The sequence below is a fragment of the Xenopus laevis genome, chromosome 3L, assembly GCF_017654675.1.
Source record: "Xenopus laevis strain J_2021 chromosome 3L, Xenopus_laevis_v10.1, whole genome shotgun sequence".
NCBI classification, from domain to species: Eukaryota; Metazoa; Chordata; class Amphibia; order Anura; family Pipidae; genus Xenopus; species Xenopus laevis.
Window position 1 is genome coordinate 38,921,843 of NC_054375.1, and position 14,335 is coordinate 38,936,177.

At 39.1% G+C, this 14,335-nt stretch overlaps 1 protein-coding gene across 1 annotated transcript in view; it reads left to right on the top strand.

Moving 5' to 3' along the window:
* lcp2.L (lymphocyte cytosolic protein 2 L homeolog) overlaps positions 1-14,335 on the top strand; it is a gene marked incomplete at its 5' end in the record, with an annotated part of 64,435 nt that overhangs the window by 26,275 nt on the left and 23,825 nt on the right. Inside the window, 1 exon segment of the mRNA NM_001092298.1 lies at positions 5,593-5,658. Coding sequence (NP_001085767.1) covers positions 5,593-5,658 — 66 coding nt within the window.

Below are 14,335 nucleotides of genomic sequence, written 5' to 3' on the forward strand. Positions count from 1 at the left end.
GAATTTGGACACAACAGCCCCCTCTGAATAACCCAAAGTAGCCAAAGAACAATGTATAGCCAAAATAATTCAGACACCCCTTCTAAAATGATGTCTTTAGTTGGAACAGTGGTTGCTGATGAGTAACAAATTCCTATGCAAGCAATAGCATACCTCCCAACTGTCCCGTTTTCAGCAGGACAGTCCCACTTTTGACAGCTCAACCCGCAGTCCCACATTTGTACTGAAAAGTCCCAACTTTCTCTGCACTGAACAGCCAGAAAAAGATACAAAGTTTCAAAAACGTAATTGGCTTTTGGCAGAGAGCCCAGAACAGCCACCAGGTGCAGCTAAGATACTTTTGTAACAATTTTGAGATAAGCAAATAAGTAATTAGATAAACAGGTCTATTGGGAGAAGCTAGACTCTTAAAGGGAAATTCACCTTCATTAGCAAAACTGTAATAACTAAAAAAAAATAGAGAAATATGTTCAAACTTTCATAACCTGCTAAATTTTGTAAAATTAAAGGTGTGGCCACAAAAATGGGCGTGACCAAACAATTGCCGCTCTATTTATTTCCAAAATGTTGGGAAGTATGCACAAAAACTATTAGCTGGAGTGGTGTAAAAGGTTACCAGAATTGGTCTCTGAAGTAGTGGAAATGCATTCTCTATAGACTTTAGACTTCACCAGTGGAACACATGCGTCTGGCTTTGGTGGATGCAAGGAGAATGCTGCTTGCATGAATGTGCAATGTTTTTTTTCTAATATATTATTGCATCTTGCTATTTTCTGTCATTGTCAATAATTGTGTGTAGTTCATAAAGTTTGTTCTAAGCAAATTATTTCAGGAGCAAGAAGGGGGAAATACCATTTTGGCAGTGATCCATCGGCATTAGCATGTTGAGCAAGGCCTCAGGGGTTCAGGCTTCTAGGGACAAGTTAGACTACTGCAGAATGAGACCCATCATGAAGATATGTTGCATGTATAATTGTATAATTAGAATGAACACGACTGCAAGGGAGGCATCCAACATCATTTTTTTAATGTTCTTGTTGATGTATGGAAGCAAATCCCACCAAGTATGTTCTAGCACCTAATCGACAGTCATCTCAGAAGAGCAGAGGCTGCTATAGAAGAAAAAGAAAACCCAACTCTGTTTCAAAATGAGGTGCTGAACAGGGAGATGGCCTAACTCTTGTGACCTTATAGTGCACTCTGAGACATTTAATTGTTCAGGTGTACTGTATTTTAGAAAGCAAGAGATAAAGAAGAGTTTAGCTTATATTTTGGGACTTTTTTTGGGAATTTTGCTTTGCTGAAAATATGCGAAACTGCAAAAAAATTCACCAAATCCTTTGAAGTCAATAGGCCACAACACGTACAAATTTTTTCACTCATTGGAGTCTGTGGGCGTTTTCTTTGGCCGCGAAACTCAGCAAAAAAATTCACAAATTTATGATTTAACTCACAGGAGCATTCTAAAGCATGTAGCATTTTGTGACACTTGAACTATTTTATTCTCTTGAAAAAAATGTACTTTAACATGAAACTGAAAAATTTGTAGCAAAAATTGAAGTTTTGCTTACTAAAATGTTCACTTAATTGCAGATAGAAAATAAAGCAAATGGTATATGTAGTCTTTGCACTCAGTGCTGGCTGTGTTTGTGTTAAACAGCAGAAAACATGCAAAGTGGATTGTAGGCATAAAGAAAACACTAAAAATGGTGTGATCCAAAAGGTACTTTATATCACAGAGTGTCAGCAACAGTGTTTTCTGGGGTAGGTTTCACATATGGCTGAGAGAGAGGTCACTGGACCAACAAACTACTGTGTACTCTCTGCTATGGACAGTAGTAGTACAGTGAAGGTGTCATGAAACACATGTGTTAAAATGCACAATTAGTTTTGTAAAGTCATCTACTAGTTAGAAAGTGAAAGCAAATACCTGGTGCCTATGGGAAACAGCAATGGTGCAATTTAGAACCTCTATATTACTTTATAATGCTTTCATTTTAAAAACAGGGTCTGCTTACTTAATATTTAGCAATATTTGATAAACTGACCAGCTGCATTAAAGCCATCATTGGTCTGACCAGCATTTTCTCTATTGGCAGAAAAACTCTGGTGCAGAAAATGCAAATAATGGCTGATAATGCCCTGTGTGTCTTAGCAGTGACTGTGCACACATGGTGGAGTTTGGGGATCAGGATGTATTTGCAATTAACACTTGATCCAATAATAGCCTAACAATTTACATAATCCATCAAGTTCCAAATGAACCTCAGATTACATATATGGCTGACACCAAAGGGTAGGAGAAATCTGAGGCAGCATGCCACTCACTGGACACATCTCCACTTGGGACTGGGCAGGAGTTCTTGACAGTTGCCTAAAACTACATGGCATAATTAAGATAAGGCCTTACAAAGGATCTATGAAGAGGCAAAATCACGTTTTCATCCCTTGAGTTAATGCCCTTGTTAATAAAAGAACTGAGTCACACTGTCTAGAGTTATACAGCTTGTTATCCACAAAATCCCCAAAACTCAATTAATGATACAACCAACACATTTTGTATCATCACATTTGTTATTTCTTCCGAAATAACGTAAAGAAAGCTTTTGCTGCAAAAAAAGATGCCCGCAGACTCTAAAAATGTACTAATGATCACTATTAAATATGTTTGATAATTGCAGAGCTACGCTCCTTTTGAACCCTGGTATGAATACCATCAGGACCTTGGCTTTTCATTGAATTTGCTCCTTCATTGCCCATTATTTTTAGATGATAAAAAAACGGGTCTATTAAAAAGGAAGCCTTAATCATCTGGTTTGTGAGTTGTGTAGGCAGATGATAAATAACAGTTTATAATCTCTGATTTTTATTCTGCTCTCATCAACCAATTGACCTTCCTTTGATACTAAAGGATCACACCCGTCCTTGCTTCAGAGTCCAGGGCCCAGGGCGGCAACTTCAGTTAGGTTTGAAGCCTCCTTTTGTAAAAGAAGCTGGGCTTCATTCTTCTCATTTTTATGGGAATATATAATATACTTGTGACATCAAATGGAGAAAGAAAGCAAAATATACTGTGCTTCCTGGCTACAAGTTGAGTGTAAGTCTATTTGTTCCAGTAATTTAAAAGAAGAAAAGTCAGACAGAAAAGAAAGAAAGACAAAGTACTCTTGATAACCTTCAGCTGATCCACATGATGACAAAAACAAACTCACTTGAAGCTGTATGGAGTTTGCCACCAAACAGAGAAATAAAATAACTTCTGCATTTGTTCTAGTTCATACGTATATTCTCAGCGGTTAAATTGAATACTGCCTTTTCTGAAACTACTTTAGGGAGCATATTCCACATCTTCCCCATTTCCACATTTACTTAGTGTTTAACCGCTTCCTGGTTTCAAACAGCTAACATGCGCGTTCCATGTTGAATTCTGGTATTTGGATGGATGCTGTATGTTACAGCTCATTAGCTTTCTGCGGTAAAAAAGTGCCCATACCCCACAATGGCACAACATAATCATAAGCCTTTTTTATGGTAACAGCTACCTTGATTGTAAATAAGCATGTGATCTGTATCCTGGGATTGTAGGGCAAGTCAAACTTATTTTGAAATGTTGTGTTTGTTCTTGTCAAACAAGGAACCCACTTTACAAAGTAAATCCTCCAGAGCTCAGTCTGCAAGGCCAATGCCACACGGGATGATTCAGAGAGTTTTGTTGTGAATTTCACCTTAGTGGGCGACCAACAAAATGCTCAGAATTACCAACCAATTAATTTAGTTAAAGGGATACTATCATGGGAAAAAATTTTTTCAAAATGAATCAGTTAATAGTGCTGCTCCAGCAGAAATCTGCACTGAAATCCATTTCTCAAAAGAGCAAACAGATTTTTTTATATTCAATTTTGAATATCAATTTTGGGGCTAGACATATTGTCAATTTCCCAGCTGCCCCAAGTCATGTGACTTGTGCTCTGATAAACTTCAATCACTCTTTACTGCTGAACTGCAAGTTGGAGTGATATCACCCCCTCCCTTTCCCCCCCCCCCAGCAGCCAAACAAAAGAACAATGGGAAGGTAACCAGATAACAGCTCCCTAACACAAGATAACAGCTGCCTGGTAGATCTAAGAACAACACTCAATAGTAAAAACCCATGTCCCACTGAGACTCCTTCAATTACATTGAGAAGGAAAAACAGCAGCCTGCCAGAAAGCATTTCTCTCCTAAAGTGCAGTCACAAGTCACATGACCAGGGGCAGCTGGTAAATTGTCAAAATGACTAGCCCCATGTCAGATTTCAAAATTAAATATAAAAAAAATCTGTTTCCTCTTTTGAGAAATGGATTTCAGTGCAGAATTCTGCTGGAGTAGCATTATTAACTGATGTGTTTTGAAAAAAACATGTTTTCCCATGACAAGATCCCTTTAAGCAATAATCATCAGACCTATAAGTATAACGAAGCACAGGCGATTGAAGGATTGAGATTGCAAACATGTTGTCCTGCTGAGCTGGAAATCAGAAAACAAGGCACTTTGAATTGCCTTCTGTGCCATCACCACACAAATTAAACAACATACGGTATGCCACAAATTCAAGCAAAACTGCAGTTTAGAAATTTTAAAATCTGCAGGATTTGAATTGAATTTACTACCTTCTTATGCTAATTTTTAATTGGCAGTCAGCCCTCCTTAGGTGCTGATTTAATTATAATCAGGATAAAGGTTTATAGTGCAACTTACAAATGTAATATTGCTGTTGGTTTTTCGATAGCTAATTGTTCTAAAATCTCTCTGTTGGTGCAAAGTACATGCACAGCCAACTCACAAGTTGTTTAGTCTTTCTGACATTTTACATTGTTTGACTGTATTAATTCAGTGTTTCAAAAAAGGGTTAATAAAAATCAATGTATTGAAAGAGAACTAAACCCTAAAAATAAACATGGGTAGAAATGTGTTTGAAATACTAAACTTACTGCAGTAAGTTTTCAGAAATATCAGTAATGATTCAGGCCTTCAAGTTGTGCAGAGCAGGACACCATCTTGGATATAGTTAGGAGTGCCAGTGACACACATGCTCAGTGTGCTCTGGGCAGCTGTTGATAAGCTAAATTTAGGGATTGTCATGCAGCATCAAACATTATAAAAGATGAGGCTACAGGGCTGTTTATTAAATATGTACTATATTGGGAGTTGGTCCTTAAGTTCAGGTAACTGCCAGCAGCACAGAGCATGTGCAGTGAATCAGGAGCAAAGAAGATGGAGAGCGAATGGTGCTTCTTCATAAAATTAATTAAGACTGCTGAATACTGTATAAATGATATATACGTAATACATAACTTTATAAATACAGGTATTTGATCTATTATCCAGACGTCTTGAGACCTAGGGTTTCCACATAAGCCGTATTTATAATAAGGCTACAGTACAAAAACCCATTGGGATTATTTTCCAATCAACATGAACTTAGGCTAGTTTAGTTTAGTATACTAAAATAATTTCTACATCTTTATAAATATCCACTTTCATATACACACACACATATTATAATTATTCCCATTGCTAACATGTAACAAATAATGTAAATTTGTTTTCTAGAATGCTGATAAAAATCCAACAGCACATGAATAAGAAAGACGAGAAGAGGAGCTTCTTTCAAAAAAGGTAAGCCACTTTAATTTGTTTACGAGTAGCGGTTTCACTGCCTGGTGATGAGCGTATTTTGACGCATTCTTTATTGTTCATCTTTAAAGGAGAACTACAGCCTGAGTAATAACTGGGCATCTGTCCAGAACCCTTCCTTTATGCTAAACTGCATCACTAAGGACAGGCTAAACGTGGACCTTGTTCTGAAAAGCAGAATAGCACAGCAGGGTTGGTGGACCCATCTCACACCGCTTTAGGTCCTCTTCTCTGCAAACTTCCAACAGGAGCATATAGTAACAAGAAAATCTGGAGACTGAGAGTCTTTGAAAGTATGTAGTTTTATTTTCGCACTACATGTTTCGGACCCAACTGGTCCTTCCTCTGGTGCATGTTACAGAGAGGAAGACCAGATGAAGGACCAGTTGGGTCCGAAACATGTAGTGCGATAATAAAACTACATACTTTCAAAAACTCTCCAGATTTTCTTGTTACTATATGATACAGTGGTGGAGATGGCTACTCCATGTGTCTGTTGAAGAGTCTGACTAATGAAGTCAATTGGTGGATTACTGAGGAATAATTTCCAGTTTCCAACAGGAGCATGTGGACCTGGTTTCAACTGTGCATGCTCAGTCACTGTAGTTTCTAAGGTTCCCACCTAGAAACTTGAATTGCTCGTCTTTTCCTCCATTCCTAAAGCATTTCATTACTAAACCTTCCCCTTTTAAATCCTCATTGCCCTTTCTGACTGCTTACATTTCCACAATCTGTCCCTTTTCCCACCCCAACGCTAAAGGCTTGCCTTTTCTCCGGCTCTGTGATGTCACTGGACCTCCCATTCCCCTGCTCCCATGACATCATCGAGCAGCATCTCCCCCCAGCAGGCCAGCATAAGTATATGAAAAAAGTTGACAACCCTAGCAGTTGCAGAGAAACCCCCACTCTTCAACCTTTATTAGCAGAAGCCCATTATGAACTAGTCTACAATGGTGTTTTTCCACCATTGCTGTTTATTAACATTTACCTAGTCTATAACTCATCTTTATCTAATTTTAACATTACAAGTGATTTTTTTAGCACTTATTTAGGTCATGCTATAACTTTTGCAGATTCTTTGGGAGCCATTGTAAATGGCAATGAGCCAGATTCAATTGAGTGACAGCAAGGTGAACACGTAAAAAGTCATGGATGAGATTCAATTTAAAATGCAATTCAATTGATTGGCTTATTACGTGAAAACTCTATTGAAGTCCATGGGAAAAAACTGGAACTGAATTTGGTGAAACGTTTTTTCTCCTCAAACTGAATCTCATCCATAAGATAACTTTTTCTCACTGAATTGAATCAGGCTCATTGATGAATAGCAAATATAATTAAGTAATTATTAGCACATTATTAATGTAATACTAATCTGATTAAAGGTAACTGCATTCCATATTTGCTGTTTTGGGGTTTAGTGCTCCGAGTCATTACATACCTTAATGGCAGGAAACACAAACAAACTGTTAGGGGCATATTTATCAAGGATCGAATTTCAAAGTTAAAAAACTTCGAAATTCGACCAACGCATTTGAGTACTTCGATAGTCAAAGTTTTTTCCCAGCGTAAACGGCCGTTATCGATCAAAAAAAAATCATACGATCTAACGATTTAATCCTTCGAATCAAACGATTCCAAGGATTTTACAAAAAAAACTTTGACTTCTCAAAACTTGCCCAAAAGCCTCAGGTAGGTTCTAGGAGGTCCCCCATAGGCTAAACAGCAATTCGGCAGGTTTAACGTGGCGAAGTGTCGAAGTTTTTTAAAGAGGCAGTGCTTTGATATTCGAGTGGTCGAATATTCAAAGTTTTTTTCAATTCGAATCGATTTGTGGCCTATTTGATGGTCAAAGTATCAAACAATTACTTCGAAATTCAAAGTTTTTTGCTTCGAAAATTCACAAACTTTGATAAATCTGCCCCTAAGTGCTTGACACCGTTTGTGGTATTTCAACTCAATTGCATAATAAAAGTGAATAAGGTCTTGCAATACCATAGAATACAGACAGTTGTACTTATACAGCTTACCGTATATACTCGAGTATAAGCCGAGTTTTTCAGCCCCCAAAATATGCTGAAAAACTCTACCTCGGCTTATACTCGGGTCAAGCACAAAAACGGTCGCCGGCGCCTAAGAATAGTCGCCGGCGACTAAGAATAGTAGCCAGCGCCTAAGAATAGTCTCCGGCGCCTAAGAATAGTCTCCAAGAATATTTGCCGGCATCCAAGAATGGTCGCCGGCATCCAAAAACAAGACGCCGGCACCTCCAATGGGAGCAGAAACCCTAAATTTTTTGATTGAAACTTACCAGAAGCTGCTGCATTTCTCACCCTAGGCTTATACTCGAGTCAATAAGCTTTCCCAGTTTTTGGAGGTAAAATTAGGTACCTCGGCTTATACTCGGGACGGCTTATACTCGAGTATATACGGTAATTCAAATATAACATTTTGCATAATGAAATCAAATGTAATTCTTTGCCAGTGAGGTAAATAGCCGTAAACAACCATATGCTGCTTTTAACAACAATTATATTTACACTAAACTTTAACCCTTTAAATGCCACAGATCGTAGAATCTACGTTCTGTGGCAAAGGTACTTGAAATGCCACAGAACGTAGATTCTACGTTCTGCAGCACTTCCGGGTTCAGAAGCGGAGGAGCGGCTGTTAGAGCCGCTCGCTCCGTTCCTGCTCGATCCCCTGCCCCTAGGCAACGAGCAGAGCAGGGGATCGAGTGGCCCCTGGGGCGCGATCGCCCAGGGGCCCAAAAACAGCAGCAGGCACGTGTTACTTACGTGTCCTGCTGCTGCAGCCTGCACCGGATCGACGATCTCCGCCCCCACAGCACACAGACAGGAACCACGAGGCAGATGTCTTCCAGGGAGTCTTCCTGATCGCCTGCAACAGTCTCCAGCGATTTTTTCAGGTTAGTGCAACAATTACACACACAAACACACCAACACACACTTATTACAGTAATACACACTTAGATTCACACTTACACACACTTACACATACATTTTTGGGGATTGGGGGGTCACTTACACTCACTGCACTTACACACATGTGCACACGCACACACGCACACATAACATGTAATTTACCATTTGTACACACGCACACGCACATACATGGCATTGTGGCTTTTTTTTTTTTTTTCTTATCGCATCGTCTCTTTTTTTGGCTGAAAAAAATGTTTTATTGCCATTACGAATAGCGTATTCGCTAACCGTACTGTGCAATATCTTTTTTATGTTATTTCGGTGATTATATTGCAATTTTGGGTATTTTGGTGCATTTTTAGCCATTTTATTGAATTTTTAGCCATTTTATTGCATTTTCAGCTCTGCGTATGTTGTGTTCACTTGTTTCTAGCCGTATAACCTGTTTGGCCCAGCTAAAATATTCAAACTGTGATTCTGACGGCCGATAACACTAGTCTGGAAAAAAAACATTGATTTTTGTGGTTTTATTGGATTTTTTTGCATTTCACTCTTTACTGCCTTATTTTGTTTTGCCTTGTAAATTTTATCTACTTTATATCCATTTGGGGGTCTCTGTGCGCCACATAGTTTGGTATATCTATGCATATTGGGCATCAAAGTGTTCAGTAGACCCCTGGCGTTCATATTTAGGATGTTTTATGCTGATACGTTACGAAATGTGGGGCATATAATGGGGTAAAATTCAAGCTTTGTGACGATTTTCAGAAATTTGATAAAAACCGTTATGTTCAGCATTGCTTTGCAGTTTGGCAGTTTGCAGTAGAAACACTTATTTACCCATATTGGATTCGTCAGAATGTGTACTTTCTGAAAATATATGGTTTTCTGGGGTCTCTGTACTGTTAGGGGGGTCTAATGTCGCATAATACACACACCAGGTGCTCATATTGCAGCAGCCAGCGCGTCAGCCGTGAAAATGTATATACACTATTGTCATTTGGGGGTCTCTGTACACCACATAGTTTGGTATATCTATGCATACTGGGCATCAAAGTGTTCAGTAGACCCCTGGCGTTCATATTTAGGATGTTTTATGCTGATACGTTAAGAAATGTGGGGCATATAATGGGGTAAAATTCAAGCTTTGTGACGATTTTCAGAAATTTGATAAAAACCGTTATTTTCAGCATTGCTTTGCAGTTTGGCAGTTTGCAGTAGAAACACTTATTTACCCATATTGGATTCGTCAGAATGTGTACTTTCTGAAAATATATGGTTTTCTGGGGTCTCTGTACTGTTAGGGGGGTCTAATGTCGCATAATACACACACCAGGTGCTCATATTGCAGCAGCCAGCGCGTCAGCCGTGAAAATGTATATACACTATTGTCATTTGGGGGTCTCTGTACACCACATAGTTTGGTATATCTATGCATACTGGGCATCAAAGTGTTCAGTAGACCCCTGGCGTTCATATTTAGGATGTTTTATGCTGATACGTTAAGAAATGTGGGGCATATAATGGGGTAAAATTCAAGCTTTGTGACGATTTTCAGAAATTTGATAAAAACCGTTATGTTCAGCATTGCTTTGCAGTTTGGCAGTTTGCAGTAGAAACACTTATTTACCCATATTGGATTCTTCAGAATGTGTACTTTCTGAAAATATATGGTTTTCTGGGGTCTCTGTACTGTTAGGGGGGTCTAATGTCGCATAATACACACACCAGGTGCTCATATTGCAGCAGCCAGCGCGTCAGCCGTGAAAATGTATATACACTATTGTCATTTGGGGGTCTCTGTGCGCCACATAGTTTGGTATATCTATGCATATTGGGCATCAAAGTGTTCAGTAGACCCCTGGCGTTCATATTTAGGATGTTTTATGCTGATAAGTTATGAAATGTGGGGCATATAATGGGGTAAAATTCAAGCTTTGTGACGATTTTCAGAAATTTGATAAAAACCGTTATGTTCAGCATTGCTTTGCTGTTTGCCAGTTTGCAGTAGAAACACTTATTTACCCATATTGGATTCGTCAGAATGTGTACTTTCTGAAAATATATGGTTTTCTGGGGTCTCTGTACTGTTAGGGGGGTCTAATGTCGCATAATACGCACACCAGGTGCTCATATTGCAGCAGCCAGCGCGTCAGCCATGAAAATGTATATACACTATTGTCATTTGGGGGTCTCTGTGCGCCACATAGTTTGGTATATCTATGCATACTGGGCATCAAAGTGTTCAGTAGACCCCTGGCGTTCATATTTAGGATGTTTTATGCTGATACGTTACGAAATGTGTGGCATATAATGGGGTAGAATTCAAGCTTTGTGACGATTTTCAGAAATTTGATAAAAACCGTTATGTTCAGCATTGCTTTGCAGTTTGGCAGTTTGCAGTAGAAACACTTATTTACCCATATTGGATTCGTCAGAATGTGTACTTTCTGAAAATATATGGTTTTCTGGGGTCTCTGTACTGTTAGGGGGGTCTAATGTCGCATAATACACACTCCAGGTGCTCATATTGCAGCAGCCAGAGCGTCAGCCGTGAAAATGTCTATACATATTGTCATTTGGGGGTCTCTGTGCGCCACATAGTTTGGTATATCTATGCACATTGGGCATCAAACTGTTTAGTAGACCCATATGTTTATATTTAGGATGCTTTATGCTGGTAATGATACATGGACAATACGATGCTGGAAAGTTGAAGCTTTGAGGCAATTTCCAGATATTTCACCAAAACCGCCAAATTTGGCAAAGCCTTGCGACTCAGTAGTTTGGAGCAGAAAGGCATGGGTACCCATTTTAGATTCTGTAGAATGTGTACTTTCCAAAAATATATGGGGTTGGGGGGTAAACATCTATTTCTGTGTTTTTACCCCACAAAAATGCAGTGAATGTGTTAATTTTTCATTAGCTGAAGTTACCCACCGGACAATTTGTATGTGCTAACTTCATTTTGGGGCCTCTAAATGCCATATACTTTGGTAAACTTATGAACGATGGCCACCAAAATGTTCTGAGGAACCCTGGCAATCATATTTAGGGTGCTTTTTCTTAGTACGTAATGACACATGGGTGATATGGTGCTGGGAAGTTGAAGCTTTGAGGCAATTTTCAGATATTTCACCAAAACCGACAACTTTGGGAAAGCCTTGCGACTCAGTAGTTTGGAGCAATAAGGCATGGGTACCCATTTTAGATTCGGTAGAATGTGTACTTTCCAAAAATGTATGGGTTTGGGGGGTAAACATATATTTCTGTGTTTTTACCCCACAAAAATGCAGTCAATGTGTTGATTTTTCATTAGCTGAAGTTACCCACGGGACTGTTTGTATGCGCTAACTTCATTTTGGGGCCTCTAAATGCCAGATACTTTGGTAAACCTATGAACAATGGCCACCAAACTGTTCGGAGTAACCCTGGCAATCATATTTAGGGTGCTTTTTCTTAGTACGTAATGACACATGGGTGATATGGTGCTGGGAAGTTGAAGCTTTGAGGCAATTTTCAGATATTTCACCAAAACCGACAACTTTGGGAAAGCCTTGCGACTCAGTAGTTTGGAGCAATAAGGCATGGGTACCCATTTTAGATTCGGTAGAATGTGTACTTTCCAAAAATGTATGGGTTTGGGGGGTAAACATATATTTCTGTGTTTTTACCCCACAAAAATGCAGTCAATGTGTTGATTTTTCACCCACGGGACTGTTTGTATGCGCTAACTTCATTTTGGGGCCTCTAAATGCCAGATACTTTGGTAAACCTATGAACAATGGCCACCAAACTGTTCGGAGGAACCCTGGCAATCATATTTAGGGTGCTTTTTCTTAGTACGTAATGACACATGGGTGATATGGTGCTGGGAAGTTGAAGCTTTGAGGCAATTTTCAGATATTTCACCAAAACCGACAACTTTGGGAAAGCCTTGCGACTCAGTAGTTTGGAGCAGAAAGGCATGGGTACCCATTTTAGATTCAGTAGAATGTGTACTTTCCAAAAATATATGGGTTTGGGGGGTAAACATATATTTCTGTGTTTTTACCCCACAAAAATGCAGTCAATGTGTTGATTTTTCATTAGCTGAAGTTACCCACGGGACTGTTTGTATGCGCTAACTTCATTTTGGGGCCTCTAAATGCCAGATACTTTGGTAAACCTATGAACAATGGCCATCAAACTGTTCGGAGTAACCCTGGCAATCATATTTAGGGTGCTTTTTCTTAGTACGTAATGACACATGGGTGATATGGTGCTGGGAAGTTGAAGCTTTGAGGCAATTTTCAGATATTTCACCAAAACCGACAACTTTGGGAAAGCCTTGCGACTCAGTAGTTTGGAGCAATAAGGCATGGGTACCCATTTTAGATTCGGTAGAATGTGTACTTTCCAAAAATGTATGGGTTTGGGGGGTAAACATATATTTCTGTGTTTTTACCCCACAAAAATGCAGTCAATGTGTTGATTTTTCATTAGCTGAAGTTACCCACGGGACTGTTTGTATGCGCTAACTTCATTTTGGGGACTCTAAATGCCAGATACTTTGGTAAACTTATGAACAATGGCCACCAAAATGTTCAGAGGAACCCTGGCAATCATATTTAGGGTGCTTTTTCTTAGTACGTAATGACACATGGGTGATATGGTGCTGGGAAGTTGAAGCTTTCAGGCAATTTTCAGATATTTCACCAAAACCGACAACTTTGGGAAAGCCTTGCGACTCAGTAGTTTGGAGCAGAAAGGCATGGGTACCCATTTTAGATTCAGTAGAATGTGTACTTTCCAAAAATGTATGGGTTTGGGGGGTAAACATATATTTCTGTGTTTTTACCCCACAAAAATGCAGTCAATGTGTTGATTTTTCATTAGATGAAGTTACCCACAGGACTATTTGTATGCACTAACTTCATTTTGAGGCCTCTAAATGCCAGATACTTTGATAAACCTATGAACAATGGCCACCAAACTGTTTGGAGGAACCCTGGCAATCATATTTAGGGTGCTTTTTCTTGGTGCGTAACGATACATGGGTGATATGGTGCTGGGAAGTTGAAGCTTTGAGGCAATTTTCAGATATTTCACCAAAACCGACAATTGTGGGAAAGCCTTACGACTCAGTAGTTTGGAGCAGAAAGGCATGGGTACCCATTTTAGATTCGGTAGAATGTGTACTTTCCAAAAATATATGGGTTTTGGGGGGTAAACATATATTTCTGTGTTTTTACCCCACAAAAATGCAGTCAATGTGTTGATCTTTCATTAGCTGAAGTTACCCACGGGACTGTTTGTATGCGCTAACTTCATTTTGGGGCCTCTAAATGCCAGATACTTTGGTAAACTTATGAACAATGACCACCAAAATGTTCAGAGGAACCCTGGCAATCATATTTAGGGTGCTTTTTCTTAGTACGTAATGATACATGGGTGATATGGTGCTGGGAAGTTGAAGGTTTGAGGAAATTTTCAGATATTTCACCAAAACCGACAATTTTGGGAAAACCTTACGACTCAGTAGTTTGGAGCAGAAAGGCATGGGTACCCATTTTAGATTCAGTAGAATGTGTACTTTCCAAAAATATATGGGTTTGGGGGGTAAACATATAATTCTGTGTTTTTACCCCACAAAAAATGCAGTCAATGTGTTGATTTCTCAGTAGCTGAAGTAAAGTCCTGAACAATTTGGATGTGCTAACTACATATTGGTG